The sequence below is a fragment of the Quercus suber genome, unplaced genomic scaffold (assembly GCF_002906115.3).
Source record: "Quercus suber isolate HL8 unplaced genomic scaffold, Cork oak 2.0 scaffold_280, whole genome shotgun sequence".
NCBI lineage: Eukaryota > Viridiplantae > Streptophyta > Magnoliopsida > Fagales > Fagaceae > Quercus > Quercus suber.
Genome location: NW_027069736.1, coordinates 228,242 through 245,246, shown reverse-complemented (window position 1 = coordinate 245,246; position 17,005 = coordinate 228,242). Strand labels below are relative to the sequence as shown.

The window sequence follows — 17,005 nt, the reverse complement described above, 5'->3', positions numbered from 1 at the left end:
TGGAGAAATAACTGTCTCATAAGACACTATATAAAGGCTCTTCTATTGAAACGCAAGAGGTAACTCAGAAACTTTACATTCAAAATTTTTTTTCCCTTCCTGAGAATTGAGAATTCACTGACTTCACCATCAGAGGATTTTTGGCCGGCCTCCACCGATCTCCTCTGACTTGTTGTTTCTTTTCTTCAAGATTTGGCTTGTAGATCATTATGTCCGGAAATTTTAGCCTACTGATTCATTGGATTCATCATATATAATGCAAAATTCTTCAAGCTTTCACTTGAATTTAGAAGGAAATCATGATTTATGATTTTCTAGTACAATTTTTTTTAAAAGGAAGATTTTCTAGTATAACAATTTTTTTTTTTAATTAATGAAAAAATTGTAACTTTATTAAGAAGAAGATAAATTTAATACATTATGAGTAATAGCTAACTCAATTAGCGGTGAATTTTCCTCTATCCAGGTTACATAACTATCAATGTTGTCTATTTCTTTGGCATGTTTTGCCAATAGATGTACGGGTTTATTGCCTTGTCGCTTTACATGGGAGACTTGAGCTGACCTAAATCCCGAAATTTATGGCTACACCGGTACATAATATTGGACACGATCATAGGCGGGGTACATAAACCCAATAGAGTATTAGACACAATCTTGGAATCACTTTCAACATCCAAGCAAAAAAGCACTCCAATTTCCATAGCTTTAGACTAAATTTCCAGCGAGCCCAAAGGTTGAATATTAACAAACTTGGACCAAGATAAATGAATGAATATTATTTAAAATGATACGATGTGTTTGGTCTTAACTTTTTTAACATCATCCCTCAAACTTATATTGGTAAATCCCGAAATTTATGGCTACACCGGTACATAATATTGGACACGATCATAGGCGGGGTACATAAACCCAATAGAGTATTAGACACAATCTTGGAATCACTTTCAACATCCAAGCAAAAAAGCACTCCAATTTCCATAGCTTTAGACTAAATTTCCAGCGAGCCCAAAGGTTGAATATTAACAAACTTGGACCAAGATAAATGAATGAATATTATTTAAAATGATACGATGTGTTTGGTCTTAACTTTTTTAACATCATCCCTCAAACTTATATTGGAATTTTGAGCCTAAAAGAAATGCCTACAATAAAATTCTAGTACATAACTTCAACTTTTGGTAAAACAATCTTCAATTATCATTTGATTAGAATATTGACATGATTAGAATATTGATATTGGTTGCAATTTTATTCAAAAAAGAATATTGAAATGGGCGTATCCAAAAAAATTAAAAAGTGATGCAAATTACTAAAGGGAGAAGAAAATATTTTAATATTTTATGTTGTTTTATCAATTCTACTGAAATTAGGATTTATTTGTTTTTTCAAGTTGAGTTAAAATTATTTTTCTAGTTGAATTAAGATTTTTACCTTTTTTTTTCCTAGTTAATCTGTTTTTATTTTCTCAAGTAAAAGTAGGTTTATTATTTATTTTCATAAAATAAGTAGAATAAATTCTATTCCTATATTATTATGATGTGCTTATTAATAAAAGTTCGTTAGAGAAGTTTTCTCTATTATTTTGCTTAGTAGCTTCCTCTTTTTGTAAAACTTAAAATTTCGTGGTAGAATTGTAGTAATTGTGTGTTACTGCTTCAACACGCTTAAATTATTTTGAAACCAACTTATATTGACTATGAGAGTTATGAAAAATAGATGAGTGTATAGACAACCAATCACAGCTATCACACATAATAATTGTAGTAAAGTGTGTCTCTTTTTGGAGAACAACATTCTAGACACTAGACACTAGACACTAGACACACCCAAATAACATAAAGTCATTTACTTTGAATTTCAGAGAAACTATCCTAATACTAATGACAAAGAGTATGCTAATAACCAATTCTCTCTTCCGAGAACAATATTCTAGACGCTAGATAAACCCAAATAACATAAAGTCGTTTACTTTGAATTTAAGAAAATCTGTCCTAATACTAACAACAACGAGTATGCAGATAACCAATCACAGCTATGGCATGAAATAATTGTGGTGAAGGGTGTCTCTCATTGGAAAACAACGTTCTAAACACTACACACCCAACTAACTTCAAACTGTTTACTTTGAATTTCCGAGAGACAGTCTTAACGCTAACGACGTCCGGTTGATGCCAAGTTGCCAACATTAAACCGTGTAGTAGGATTCCTCGGTTTTATTATTATTATTATGAGAAACCAAACCGCCCAAACAGAGTAATGACGTGTCGATAAGATCAACAATGACACCCATACAAGTCAAGACGCGTGGACCATAGCTTTCACAACAATTAAGGTTTTCCTTACACCCACACAATTACATCGTTGCCCATCGTATCATCCACAAAATTACAACATACCCCTTTACACCCCTTTGTAGAACGCTCTAGCAAGTCGTAAATTAAACTGACATCAAGGTCCAACAACGTCGTAACACGCACATTAACCACGTCACACGCTAGGTAAATTGTCCAATCAAATCATGCCGTGACCACACTCCATCACCACAGCTCGTAATCCTATCTTACCCCACTTTAGGGCCGTTCCAAATTCCAATCCTCCCGTGTAAAGCAAAATCCCCATCTATAAAATGCACATTTGCTCTCATCTCATTCTACGCATTACAAGTTGTTATTACAATCTCGGAAGACGTGTTGGGTTTCTACGTACAGAGAAAGAGAAAATATTTTCCCTTTTCCTTTCTTTTTATTTCTCTCTCTGAAATTTGTTTTCCCTGGAAAGATGGGAACCGAAATCCTTCGCTCCCACGATTGTCTTCAAGATAGGTTTCGTAAGGAAGCCCTAACCCTAACCCCTACCTTCAAAACTCACAGAAACGCTAACCCTAACCCTAACCCTAACGGCGCTAACTCTCGCCGCCGGAAGCGAAGTCCGATGAAGATCCAGTCGAGTAAAGATCGGAGTGATAGGTCCATGGTGGCCAAGTCTCCCTCCCAAAACCTCGTCATGGGGGAGGTCAAGATCCTCAAGCGCGGCGAGCCGTTGACTCAGCCGAAGACGAAGACGAAGACCGACTTTGGCTTAACCCTCGCCGGCGCTGATAATCGGAAGCCGAAATCGAAGAGCAAAGGTGGAGATGTGGAGGTTTCGGATCTGGGTTTAGGATCCACGGACCGGTTGGGTCCGGATCCGGAAACCGTCCAGAAGCAGATTAGGGTTGCGGAATTCAACGCCGTCGACGGAATCTACGCCGGTTCCGCCTTCGTCACGTCGCCGCCTCCGAGTTCTCTTCCCGTGCCGGGCTTCTTAGGGAAGAACGGCCCCGCCACCAGCGACTTGCGCCGGTTGTTGGGTCTCGACTAGTACCTCTGCATAATTTAGTAGCTTTTTGAGATTTGGGATCCAATGGTAACTTTCCGAGTCGAGTAGAAAGCGTATCGGATTTGCTCTCATCTTTTGATTGTTCGCGTTGGCTCATGAAGATGAAGTCTTCCTCGAAATTTTTTGACCAGAGGATAAGGCTTCGGAGGGTGAGCAAAAAAAAAAAAAAAAAGGGTTAAAGCAAAAAAACGAAGTCTTTGGCCGTTGATTGCTTATTTAGTTTTTCAAGTTTAGGGTAAGTCTATGCTTGTTTGTTAATTTTAGTTACAGGTTAATTTATGTTTCTGTATATAAACTTAGCCTGCTAATAGAGTGAGGACTGTGAGAGTGGTATTTTCTTCTATTAAAGGGTGTGTGCGTTTTGTGTTGGGTTTATTTTTTACTTAAATGGGGTTTAGGTTTGCTATTTACTTGTTAATCTAAGTGGTGGTGATATTAGGGGTAGTATCAGTTTGATCCACGGACCGGTTGGGTCCGGATCCGGAAACCGTCCAGAAGCAGATTAGGGTTGCGGAATTCAACGCCGTCGACGGAATCTACGCCGGTTCCGCCTTCGTCACGTCGCCGCCTCCGAGTTCTCTTCCCGTGCCGGGCTTCTTAGGGAAGAACGGCCCCGCCACCAGCGACTTGCGCCGGTTGTTGGGTCTCGACTAGTACCTCTGCATAATTTAGTAGCTTTTTGAGATTTGGGATCCAATGGTAACTTTCCGAGTCGAGTAGAAAGCGTATCGGATTTGCTCTCATCTTTTGATTGTTCGCGTTGGCTCATGAAGTCTTCCTCGAAATTTTTTGACCAGAGGATAAGGCTTTGGAGGGTGAGCAAAAAAAAAAAAAAAATGGTAAAAGCAAAAAAACGAAGCCTTTGGCCGTTGATTGCTTATTTAGTTTTTCAAGTTTAGGGTAAGTCTATGCTTGTTTGTTAATTTTAGTTACAGGTTAATTTATGTTTCTGTATATAAACTTAGCCTGCTAATAGAGTGAGGACTGTGAGAGTGGTATTTTCTTCTATTAAAGGGTGTGTGCGTTTTGTGTTGGGTTTATTTTTTACTTAAATGGGGTTTAGGTTTGCTATTTACTTGTTAATCTAAGTGGTGGTGATATTAGGGGTAGTATCAGTTTGTTGGTACTTGTTGTACTAATTGCTGATGTTTCTCTTCAAATTATGTAATAAAATATCATATTAGTAGTAAACAATTTCCTTTATATTTGTATGTATATTTTGTTGTTGTTACCTATCAAAAAAAAAATGTATATTTTGTTGTTGTGACTTCTTCTATAGCATGGTTGGTGAATGTGTATAATAGTTATGAACTCATGCTTTTTTTGATTTTGGGGAGGAGGCATTTTAACCATGAATGCATAAGAAGAATTATGATCCATAATGGTTACATCACTACATGAATGTTTCTGGTTGTAGGTTTGAAGTTGTTAATATCTGTACATTTTCAGATCCCCAACCCGCGGCTTTATTTCTATTGATTTTTGGGATCCCCTAATTGGCTAGGTATTGAGATTGAATGGGAATTTTTTTTTTCTTTCTTCGATTGTTGGGGTTGAGAGAGATTTGAAACCTGGAAATGTTGGCCTACAAGGCTTCTTCGCCAATAATGGTTACTTTTGAAAGTTTTGTAAATGTTTAATGAATTTGAAAAACGTGTTCTTACTTCTTAGGAATTTACCTCCCCTGTAGCAAGACTTCCATTTCAGACTCATGAAAACTTGTTACTCTTTACTGTCTCTCTTTTCTTTTACTCTGCTTGCAGAATGTTATACCTTCTTAATTGTCATCCATCTTAATGTTCGAGGCTTTCAATTGAAGGCCAAATGAAACGGTGTAATATTCATTCCTTGCGGTGGGAGTCACTCCATAACCCATTATCTATACGTGTCTCCCATCTCAGTCCTTCCTTTCTCCTTTAAACCAATCTGCATCAAGTGCATCTTTGTTCTTCTGAAGAAAGCATATAGGGTGGCTTTGGCTTCACCTGCTAATTCTAATTCAGAGTAAGATAAGAAATTTGCAGTGTTCTATATATGTTCTCTTGGTATTATTATTATTTCTTGTTTTTGAATTCCATATGATTTATGAAATTCCTGTAAGACAGGGACATGTGATCTTTTGATTCAATGAAGGCGCAAATGCATTTTTAGTTTCTACAATTTGGGATTATTTTTATTTTAGTCTTTACATTTTCATTTTATTATCCCTAAACCAATTAACGCGTAACATTTAAATCCTTACCGTTACCCAATTAACAGAAGAAGCTAACTAACATGGCTAACGGTATATTAAAATAATAATTAAAAAATTTTTTTTGGCATTAAAAAATGCCACATCAGCATTTATATTAATTTAAATTAAATAAAAAATTAAAAACAAAAAATTAGAGATTTAAGAAACATAAGAGCAAACCCAACAATGACATTAAACTCAGTATCAAAGAGCAAACAGCAACGACATTTTTCTTTATTTGAAATCCAAATAAAAAACAAACAAAATTTTTACTTTTTTTAGTTTTAAAGTGAACACTAGATTTTCACTACAAACACCAAACACAACAAATTTCAAAGCCACTCATACAAATTTTGCACAAGCATTTGCCCAGACTTACCATTCCATCCGCAAATAAAAACCACAGTAGCAAAGCATTCAATCTATTCACCAAAACATTCCCACGAGTCCCCTTCGGCCTGTATCGAGAGAAGGTGAGATCGAAGATTCACTATGGGGTTTCGATCTATAGAGCTTGAAGCTCCAGCCATGGAGGCTGAGAGGGCAAGTAAGATCGAGATTAGAGAAAAAGAGAGAATAGGCTGGGTTCAGATCTACTTTCACTTTGCCGATATTTGCCTTCACTTCACTTAGATCTACCTTCGTCATGCCTAGATCTACCTTTGTCATGCCCTTGCCTAAATCTCCTTTTGCCATGGCCCAATCTGTCTTCTCTGTGCTCAAATCTCCCTTCATCGAGCTTAGATATGTCTTTGTCGAGCCGAGGTCCGTTGGTGTTCCTACAACATCTTCTCGACCTAGGACCACGTCGCCGTCGCCATCACCCGTGACTCTGCTGCCGTGTTTGCCTAGAAGGGCGAGACCCTCCAGGAGTACTGGTGGTGCACTGAGCATGCTCTCGATTGGGGTGCCGATGGTGGGCCCGATCTCATAGTCGACGATGGTGGTGACACCACTCTGCTCATCCATAAGGGCGTTATGGCCGAGGAGTTATTTAAGAAGAATGGGACTCTTATGGACCCAACTTCCACTGATAATGTCAAGTTCTAGATTGTGCTAACCATTATTAAAGATAGGTTGAAGATAGATCCCAAGAGGTACCACAAGATGAAGCAAAGATTGGTTGGTGTGTTTGAAGAGACAACCACTATTTTAGCTTTCAATACAATAAAATAATATAAACATCACAATAAAATAATATATCAACTCCAATAAAATAAAACATACTACTACCAAAACAAACATCACAAACGGCACAATCCATAACCACTGCCAAAGAACAACCACCCACAACCACCCAACAACAAATACCAAGCCAAGACCACACACAACCATTGCCAAAAATCCAATAGATCTAAGCTTGATTTTCAGGCCAAGAGTGTTGAGCTAGCACCCCAGGCCACCATTAAACCCACCATTTGAGCTTGATCGAGAGAGAGAGAATAAACAAGATCAATAGGCACAAAATCCACTATCAAACCCAGACCACCATCAAACCAGACCAACCATCGCCAATAACGCCATCGCCGACCCACTAACCCACGCCATCCACGAAACGCATTGGCTCACACCATCGTCGATCATGCAAAAAGAAGAGAGAAAAGATAGCGAAGAGATAGAGAAGGAAGAAAGAGGGCTGAGACTCTTGAGTCTGACAAAAAGAAAGAGAATGAAGAGAGAGAAAAAGAATATTTTAATGGAAAAGAGAGAGAAAAGTTAAATAATCCTGGAAATGTTGGCCTACAAGGCTTCTTCGCCAATAATGGTTACTTTTGAAAGTTTTGTAAATGTTTAATGAATTTGAAAAACGTGTTCTTACTTCTTAGGAATTTACCTCCCCTGTAGCAAGACTTCCATTTCAGACTCATGAAAACTTGTTACTCTTTACTGTCTCTCTTTTCTTTTACTCTGCTTGCAGAATGTTATACCTTCTTAATTGTCATCCATCTTAATGTTCGAGGCTTTCAATTGAAGGCCAAATGAAACGGTGTAATATTCATTCCTTGCGGTGGGAGTCACTCCATAATCCATTATCTATACGTGTCTCCCATCTCAGTCCTTCCTTTCTCCTTTAAACCAATCTGCATCAAGTGTATCTTTGTTCTTCTGAAGAAAGCATATAGGGTGGCTTTGGCTTCACCTGCTAATTCTAATTCAGAGTAAGATAAGAAATTTGCAGTGTTCTACATATGTTCTTATGAAAATTAATAATGATAAGTAATATTTAAAAAAAAAAAATAGATTTAAGGTTTTTTTTTTTAATTTTAATAATATTTTAATCGCTACATCAGCACCATATCAGCGCCATGTCAGCTTGTAGGGTGTTCCGTCTGCCATCTCAGCTTTTTTCGTTAGTTGGTTGACGGTAAGGACTTAAATGTCACGCATTAATTGGTTTAGGAATTAAAAGTGATAAAATAAAAATGTAGGGACCAAAATAAAAATGACTCCAAAATATAAAGATAAAAAATGCATTTAGGCCTTTAATGAAATTCCCTTAGCCATGATATATGATCTTATGATTTGTTTTTGTTTTTTCCCGCATCCTGTTATAAATTTGCATGACTGAGCTGTCTGATGCGCAAATCATTAGGAAAAGAACAAGTTTTCTTTTTTTGAGAATAGGAAAAGAACAATATTTTTTTTTTTTTTGAGAATGAAGGAAAACAACAAGTTGAGTACGTAATTTGCCAATTAGTCAAATACCTGATATCATGAGATGATACATAACATAATATATGGGTGTTTACTGTTTAGTACATGTACTCGTAAGTTTAGCCAACTAGAAAAGTCTTTATGGGTTACAGACTTACGGTACAAAATGTATTCTAGAATCTTTTGACTCACTCAATGGCATACAATGGTGAAATAACTTGATTTAGTTTTAATGGAAATAAAACTGTTAAAATCGAACACTATAAATTATCAATCCTAGATCTCCTCTTCTTAAAGAAAGTTCAATCCAGTGTAGTTTAATACCTTATCCTTTGTGTTGGATGTCTGGCTTCTTCTAGCCCACAAGATAGACAAGTCCTATGTGTTCGTGGTTATTTTAGCTGTGATATCTTGCAAATGTGATCTAATTGTTATGTGGAACATTTGAGGGATATATATCTCCCAAAAAAAAAAAAAAAAAAAAATCCATTCTTGTGTTAGGGTGAGAGTTGCTTTCTTCCAATAGAGTTATATGATAATTACGATGGAAGTTGAAATCCACAAGTCCAGAAAGTAGATATTTTTGGCTAATTTTCTGTTGGAATTTCATTATAGGTTCAACTTACATAAATAAATTGAAATGGGAAAACTTCATCTGCAAAACCTAAAATATAGGAACTAATCCTATCCTAAAACATGGGATTCAAATTGAATACAAGCAAATAACAATACTTACTAGAATTTTATTCAAATAAAGATCTATAATTAAGTCTAAATTTAAATACTTTTAAATTAATTCAAATAAAAATTTAACTAATCTTAAATATAAATACTTTTAAATTAATTTAAATAACAATATATCTCTTTTCAAGATGAATGTTGTCCTCACGATTCCAAGAGGAATCGATGCTTGCTCACTCCGTAACTTTCTCATGCTATTGGAGAATACTCATCCTAGAAATTTGAAGTGTTGATGGATAAGGATTTTGATCATGAATATTTGCACTAGTTCTTCAACCACTTCTATGAGCACTAGAAACAAAAAAGTCTTGTTTCCCATATCCTTGAACTTATCGGTAATGACAAATTCAATGCATGAAATTAGGGTAGGCTTATTTGAATTCATGAGAAGATCCTTTTGATCTGTTTTTTCAACTTCATTTTTTCTTTGAACTTTAAATGCTATTTTTATAACATTTGCACCCTCTAGCATATTACTTTATGGAATTGTTGGTGATTTCTTCTGTAGGACATTATGATTTTTCAAAATTTCATAGGATACTTGTACTCTTGATTCTTTTTTATCTCCAAAATTTCATTGCATTATCTATCTAAGACCTCTATCATTTGAAACCATGAATCTTGCATCCTTACTATTCTTTTGGACATGTCCATGTTAATATCTAACATTTGGTTCACAATCTTCGACATTATCTCTTCTCTTTATTTGTTGGGATTGGCGCTCTTGATAGGTAAATGTGGTTTGGTAATATCTTACAAATATAATCCAATTATTATGTGAAACATTTGAGGGGATGTATCATCTCCAAAAAAAATCCCATTCTTATGTTAGGGTGAGAGTTGCTTTCTTCAAATGTGGGTTAGAACTACACATTAATTATGATGGTAGTTGAAATCCACAAGTTGAGAAAATATATATTTTTGGTTAATTTTATGCTTGAATTTCATTAGTCCTTATGCGTTCAACTTACATGTACAAACTAAAATGAGAATACCTCATCAACAAATCCTAAAACATAGGAACTAATTCAGTAATCTTATACTAAAACATGTGAATCAATTTGAATTTAACAAATAACAATACTAATCTACTTCTTATCAAAAAAAAAAAAAAAAAACTAAACTACTGTTACCTTATTTAGATAAAAAATCTATTGCTAAGCCGAAATTTAAAACTTTTAATTCAAATAACAAATTTTCATCCCGAGTCATAACACATTGCCACATCAATTTACAAGTTTTATCTATACTTTTAACACTTTTCATTTAAGTTTGCAAAGGACTTAAACACTAGTTTGTTTGACACTTGACGTGTTATTGCTAATCCACAAAATATTATTTGGCATAATATTCCTCCACCATAAAATCGGTCCTTATCCTCAGGATATTGTTATAGGATATGCACTCAAACAAAATTTGTAGCCTAAGATGAAAGGTTTAGGTGGCCTTTACTTATTTAAATATTAATTAAATAATTTTTATTTATTTTTAAAATTTTTATTTTAAAAAAATATTTTTTATATTTTGAGATGCAAAATTACTAATTAAGTTTTTGTATTTCAAAGTTTGCCAACATTGTTTTTTTCGACTGAACATTATTATGACTATTTTCATTATTATCTTTTTATTGTATAGTTTCATAATCTTCTAACTCTTTTTGATGAATTTTTTGTTCATTTATTATTTTCACTCATATTTTCTATTGTGTTTTGCTTAATTAAGTTTATACTAGTTACAGCTTTATCCATGGATCCTTTTTGAGATTAAATCTCTCTCTCTCTCTCTCTCTCTCTCTCTCATATATATATCCAGTTGGACTTTTTCTAGTACACATTTATAATTGATAAATATTTCTAAATAAATGAAACATTATTTATGTGGGGCCCGTGGGCCTGATAGCCTCAGCCCATCGTGTAGTAGGCCCAAGGCCCGCGCCGAGGAAGGATGACCATCCAAGGCTAAATTAGGGAGAGACTCTTTTCTGGATCCACGCCGAGGACCTCTTCGTCCTCGGCATACTAAGGATAATTTTGGGAAGGGACAAGCCCAGAGCAAGTTGTCACCTCCACACTTAATGTATTCACCTAACCCTTCTGGCCACATTAATGGGGATGCAACCCCTTAGCAGGGCGACGTTGATTAGTGTGAACTACTTGAGTGTTGATAAGACCTCTGATATGACGGACGATCAGAAGAAAGGCGAATTGATGATCAACAGATGGAAGAACGAGATAGGACAATGAAGACTATATAAAGAGGAGCGGTTAAAGTAAAAGGGGGGTGAAAAAAAGAAAAAAAGAAAAAGGGCTCCTCGGCCATGGGCCGAGGAGCATCCCCCAGTTGTAAATAGTTCTAAGTATTTTCTAATAAAAGAAGAGAGTTCATGCTCATGGAACGCCGGCCAGTGCCTAAACTTTCGATCCACTCTCTAAAAATTTATTGTTTGGGCTTGTTGGGCTGAAAACTCATTCATACTTTGGGTCCAATCCAAATTGAGTCCCTACAATTGGCGCCGTCTGTGGGAAGGATTAGTGCGCTGGCCGCCGACGCACCAGGCGGTTGTTCTAAGTGGTCGTTTTACAGTAGGTTGGCGAAGTAAAAAAAAAAAAAAAAAATTTGCAAGAAAATAGAAGATTTGATAGCGAAAAGAGAAATCTTGATATTATTTCAGAAAAAGAAAAGTTACAGATTACAATCAGAGGCTCAGGCAGGCTTGCTTTACAACTATTCCTACCAGCTAGTTTTACAATCAGAGGTCCAGGTGGACCCGCCCTAAAATTAGCTAGAGGGAAGTGTCAACCCATGCTTTTATTGGCATCAAGAGAATGGGAGAACTTGACAATAAAAGCAGGGAAGGGGGAGGGCCAGCTTGTTTCAAGGCCACCAACAACTCCTTTCTCGGGGGGGCGGAGCTTGAACAAAGCGAGGAGCAGATGCAGGGGCTCCGGGATGCCCTCCCCCGTGATGTTCCCTTAATTCTCTCCAATCCTCACGAGCGTTGGCCGCTGGAGACGGAAACACTCGAGCACCGCCCATGACATAAATTCGCACGTCTCCTTCGTCGGGGGTGCGCTCCGAGGAGAGACATTAGGTACTTCAACGACATCCCTCAGGGCCACCTTGTATGGCACCATCGGGGTTACGCCTAGATTCTGCCGCACCGGAAGCCCAGTGGGGGCTGCGGCCACAACGGCTCTTGGCACGGATGTCCTCGCACCCGCCCAAAGCTGCCCCATATCTACCGGCTCCGGTCACAATTTCGGCGGGGTTATTAAAGGGGCTTGGGGAACTGAAAGGGTGTGTTCTTTCTGTTTGTGTTAGGAGGTTCATGGAGTATGGAGAAACCATTCCCTCGGAAAGCATATGTGTAGACTGTGGTGATTATTTTAAAACTTTGCTACCAAATAATACTTAACCCTTCGATAGGTAAAAGAAAATTATTCACCTAAAAATAATAACAACTTTCTTACCCGTAGCTAATTTAATGTGTTTCACTCATGTCAATTATATAGGCTGCTACATCATACAACAAAATAAAAATTATAAATTTTCTGTCAAGCATTTTATCAAACACTATGGATTCAAAATAAAATATATCACTCTTGGGCTCTTTGCACTTCAAATCCCACAAAAGTTCTGCCTCCATTGGCGCTTTGAATGTGACCCAATCCATATAGATACATGAGTTTGTGCTCCGACTACATGTGGCATGGAGAAGCTTGATTTATTGATTAAGCTTCTTCCTCATTGATCTTTCTGCCTGCCCAACAAAACCAGATTATTTACTCAACCTGTCTTTGCATTAGGGTCTAAATAGTACCCAATTCAACCAATTTTCTTAATCACATCCTCTGTCACATATTTAAATCACTCACCAAAAGCCAAATCATAAATTACAAAAACGGTGTGGCTCAGTAAAAATCTCAACCAGAAAACAGTTCAAATGAAAAGAAACAAACCACCATCTAGTTTTGATTATCAAAAACCCATTACCAAACAACAGCAAAGAATGAACAAATTGACTATTAGTATTTTGTACCTCTTAGATATTGGAGAAGGGTTTGATAAATTAGGGGCCGGTGGCTTTTTCTCCTTGGGTTTAGTGACTTTAGTCCTCGCCAAAGTAGGTAAAGTTGAAGCTTCAATCTCCCTGAGTCTGTCTTCCCTCAAACATTGCAAACCGCAAACTCAGTATCCCAAATAAAATTTTGAAAAAAAAAAATTGAAAGAAAGAAAAAGAGAGAGAGAGTTGGCAATATTTATTTATTTACAGACACTAAGAAAGGAGCTTTTGTCCATGAACTCAGAGGAATCTTGATCCATCAATATATAATTTTCAAAAGAAACAGGTACGTGTAGTTTGCGTTTAATTGAAAGGGGAAGTGAAAGAGTTTTTTGTTTTTGTTTTTGCTAGAAGAAGTGAAGAGTTAAGAGACAGAGAAAGAACTGAAGAGTTAAGAAAAAGAATGAAAGAAATTTAAAAAATTTAAGATGGGTTTGATCTCAACGGGAATTACTTGGACATTATATTATTATTGTAAAGTTGTAATAGTGCAAAGCTTGGTCTCACCTTGCAGGTGCTTATCCATAGTGTGAATTTAAATTTGAACGGGGAAGTGAAAGTTTTTTTTTTTTGTTCCGGAAGAAGTGAAGAGTCTTTGTTTTTGTAGTGGAAATAGTGAAGAGTTAGGAGAGAGGAAGAAGTGAATTGATTTTTGATAAGCAATAAGTGCTAAACATAAAAGCTGCATTGTTTTAATTTTTGAGGTTGGAAAACATCGTTTCATAATAAAGAATATTGCAAAGAACTCATATAGAATGCCACATGGCAGAACCTCATGCACTCTCGCATAAGGTCTCTGCTTTTATATATAATATATATGTAGATTTGCAAAGTTACTTTAGATTTATACCGTTATTGTAGTTTTATATATCATTTTTATTTTCATTTGTCTCATCAAACTCTCTCTCTCTCCTCTCAAAATAATACTTAATAAACAAAGAATAGAAAAATGATTATTTTAATAAAATAAAATTGAGAATAAATAATTTGATCTAGGTAATTTAGAGAAATAGTTGTATAAAATAGAAAATAAGTTATTATACTTGTGGGGTCCGTGGGCCTGATAGCCTCAGTCCATCATATAGTAGGCCCAAGGCCCATGCCGAGGATCGCAGGCTATTTCTGAAGAGAAAGGGGGAAGCCTATTCTCTTGAATCCACGCGAGGACACCTTGTCCTCGGCCTGACAAGAGTGGTTTCGGGGAATGGCTAACCCCAAGGTAAGCTGTCACTCTCGCATTTAATGCACTCAACTAACCCCCCTGGCCGCATTAATGGAGAGGTAACCCCTTGGCAGGATAACGTTGGTCAGAGTGAGCCACTTGAGTATCGATAAAGCTTTTGATGGGATGGGCGACCAGAGAAAAGGCGAATAGACAATCAACAGATGGAAGCAAAAGATAGGAAGATTAAAACTATAAAAGAAGAGCTAGTAAAGCAAAGAGGGGGGAAAAAAGAAAGGCCTCCTCGGCCACAGGCCGAGGAGCATTCCCTCATTTGTAAGAAACACTTAGCCATTTAAAAAGAAGTTTGGGCATGGTGATCAACGGCCAGCACCTAAGCCTGTCAGCCCACTCTCTATAAATGTATTGTTTGGGCTTGTTGGGCTGAAAACCCAACACTCAATTCAAATTGAGTCCTTACAATTGGCGCCGTCTGTGGGGAGGATTAGGGTGTTGGCCGGTGCACCAGGTAAACGTTCCAAGTTATAAGTATTTGTTTTACAGTGGGTTGAGTAAGATAAGGTTCTAAGTTCTAAGTGTTTGTTTTACGGTAGATTGAAAAAGATAACGTTCCAAGTTATAAGTATTTGTTTTACAGCAGATTGAAGAAGATAAGAGTTCTAAATTTTAAGTGTTTATTGTAAAAAAAAAAAAAAAAAAAATTGAAGTGGTAGACAGAGCCAAGGTATTGCATGGTCCTCGGACCCAAACCTATGGTAAAACTACGCACACCATCATGTCTTATACAAAGAATTGAAGTGGTAGACAGAGCCAAGGATTGCATGGTCCTCGGACCCAAACCTATGGTGAAACTACACACACTGATTATATCCAATACTCAAAAAAAAAAAAATTGAAGTGGTAGACAGAGCCAAGGTATTGCATGGTCCTCGGACCCAAACCTATGGTAAAACTACGCACACCATCATGTCTTATACAAAAAATTGAAGTGGTAGACAGAGCCAAGGTATTGCATGGTCCTCGGACCCAAACCTATGGTAAAACTACGCACACCATCATGTCTTATACAAAAAGTTGAAGTGGTAGACAGAGCCAAGGTATTGCATGGTCCTCGGACCCAAACCTATGGTAAAACTACGCACACCATCATGTCTTATACAAAAAATTGAAGTGGTAGACAGAGCCAAGGTATTGCATGGTCCTCGGATCCAAACCTATGGTAAAAACTACACACCGATTATATTCAATATTTACAGAAAAGAATTGAAGTGGTAGACAGAGCCAAGGTATTGCATGGTCCTCGGACCCAAACCTATGGTGAAACTACACACACTGATATATCCGATACTCAAAAAAAAATTTTGAAGTGGTAGACAGAGCCAAGGTATTGCATGGTCCTCGGACCCAAACCTATGGTAAAACTACACACACCGATTATATTCAATATTTACAGAAAAGAATTGAAGTGGTAGACAGAGCCAAGGTATTGCATGGTCCTCGGACCCAAACCTATGGTAAAACTACAAACACCGATTATATTCAATATTTACAGAAAGAATTGAAGTGGTAGACAGAGCCAAGGTATTGCATGGTCCTCGGACCCAACCTATGGTAAAACTACGCACACCATCATGTCTTATACAAAAAGTTGAAGTGGTAGACAGAGCCAAGGTATTGCATGGTCCTCGGACCCAAACCTATGGTAAAACTACGCACACCATCATGTCTTATACAAAAAATTGAAGTGGTAGACAGAGCCAAGGTATTGCATGGTCCTCGGACCCAAACCTATGGTAAAACTACACACACGATTATATTCAATATTTACAGAAAAGAATTGAAGTGGTAGACAGAGCCAAGGTATTGCATGGTCCTCGGACCCAAATTTATGGTGAAACTACACACACTGATTATATCCAATACTCAAAAAAAAAAAATTTTTTGAAGTGGTAGACAGAGCCAAGGTATTGCATGGTCCTCGGACCCAAACCTATGGTAAAACTACACACACCGATTATATTCAATATTTGTAGAAAGAGTTGAAGTGGTAGACAGACCCAAGGTATTGCGTGGTCCTCGGACCCGAACCTATGGGAAAACTAGATACTTACAGGAAAAACAAAATTACTGGGCATAGCCAAAGTGTTGCATGGTCCTCGGACCCAAACCTATAGAAAACTAAATAAGTAGTATGTATTACCAGGGCAATATAGGTCTTCGGGGACTCGAACCCATAAAGAAAAACTGATCTGAGAAAAACCAAAGCGCTACTCAACGTCAGGCGATGATACAACCCTTCGGTTTATATTTGGATGATAACAGATGGTCCCGTGATGCCAACTCCAGAATGGAATACAAATATTGGGTAGAATACAATAGCAAAACAAACAAAATAAAGTATCATTGAATGAAAGCAATATCTCAAGTATTCGATTCAAAAAGAAAGTACACGACTCCCTTACAACGCCACTGAGGCAGGAAATGAGATAGTATCAAAAGAGAAAATAAACAAAGCTATACTAGGCCGTATACTAGGTCCTTCAACTCAGTAGGTAAATCAAAAAGCTAGGGCCAAAGCCCAACAGCTAGATCTCTAAAAATCCGTCGGAGGACTGGCCACGTCTTGAGGTCTTTCCTGACCCTCGGTTACGACTTCCCCCAACGCTATCCGGGGTTCGACTTCCTCGGATGGTTGACCAATTAACGGAGCATCCTCGGCGGTCTTGTCTTGACTTTCAACCGATGGTAA

At 37.2% G+C, this 17,005-nt stretch overlaps 1 protein-coding gene across 1 annotated transcript; it reads left to right on the top strand.

Annotated features, from left to right (window-relative positions):
- Positions 1–2,643: 2,643 nt before the first annotated feature.
- Positions 2,644–3,756, top strand: LOC112017228 (uncharacterized). The gene has a single exon (XM_024049703.2). It carries the CDS (start codon positions 2,782–2,784, stop codon positions 3,361–3,363), a length of 582 nt encoding a protein of 193 aa, XP_023905471.2. The 5' UTR covers positions 2,644–2,781; the 3' UTR covers positions 3,364–3,756.
- Positions 3,757–17,005: the final 13,249 nt, after the last annotated feature.

Bases quoted from the DNA above. Each gene is read 5' to 3' on its own strand.
- LOC112017228 (XM_024049703.2), top strand. From the start codon at position 2,782: ATGGGAACCGAAATCCTTCGCTCCCACGATTGTCTTCAAGATAGGTTT.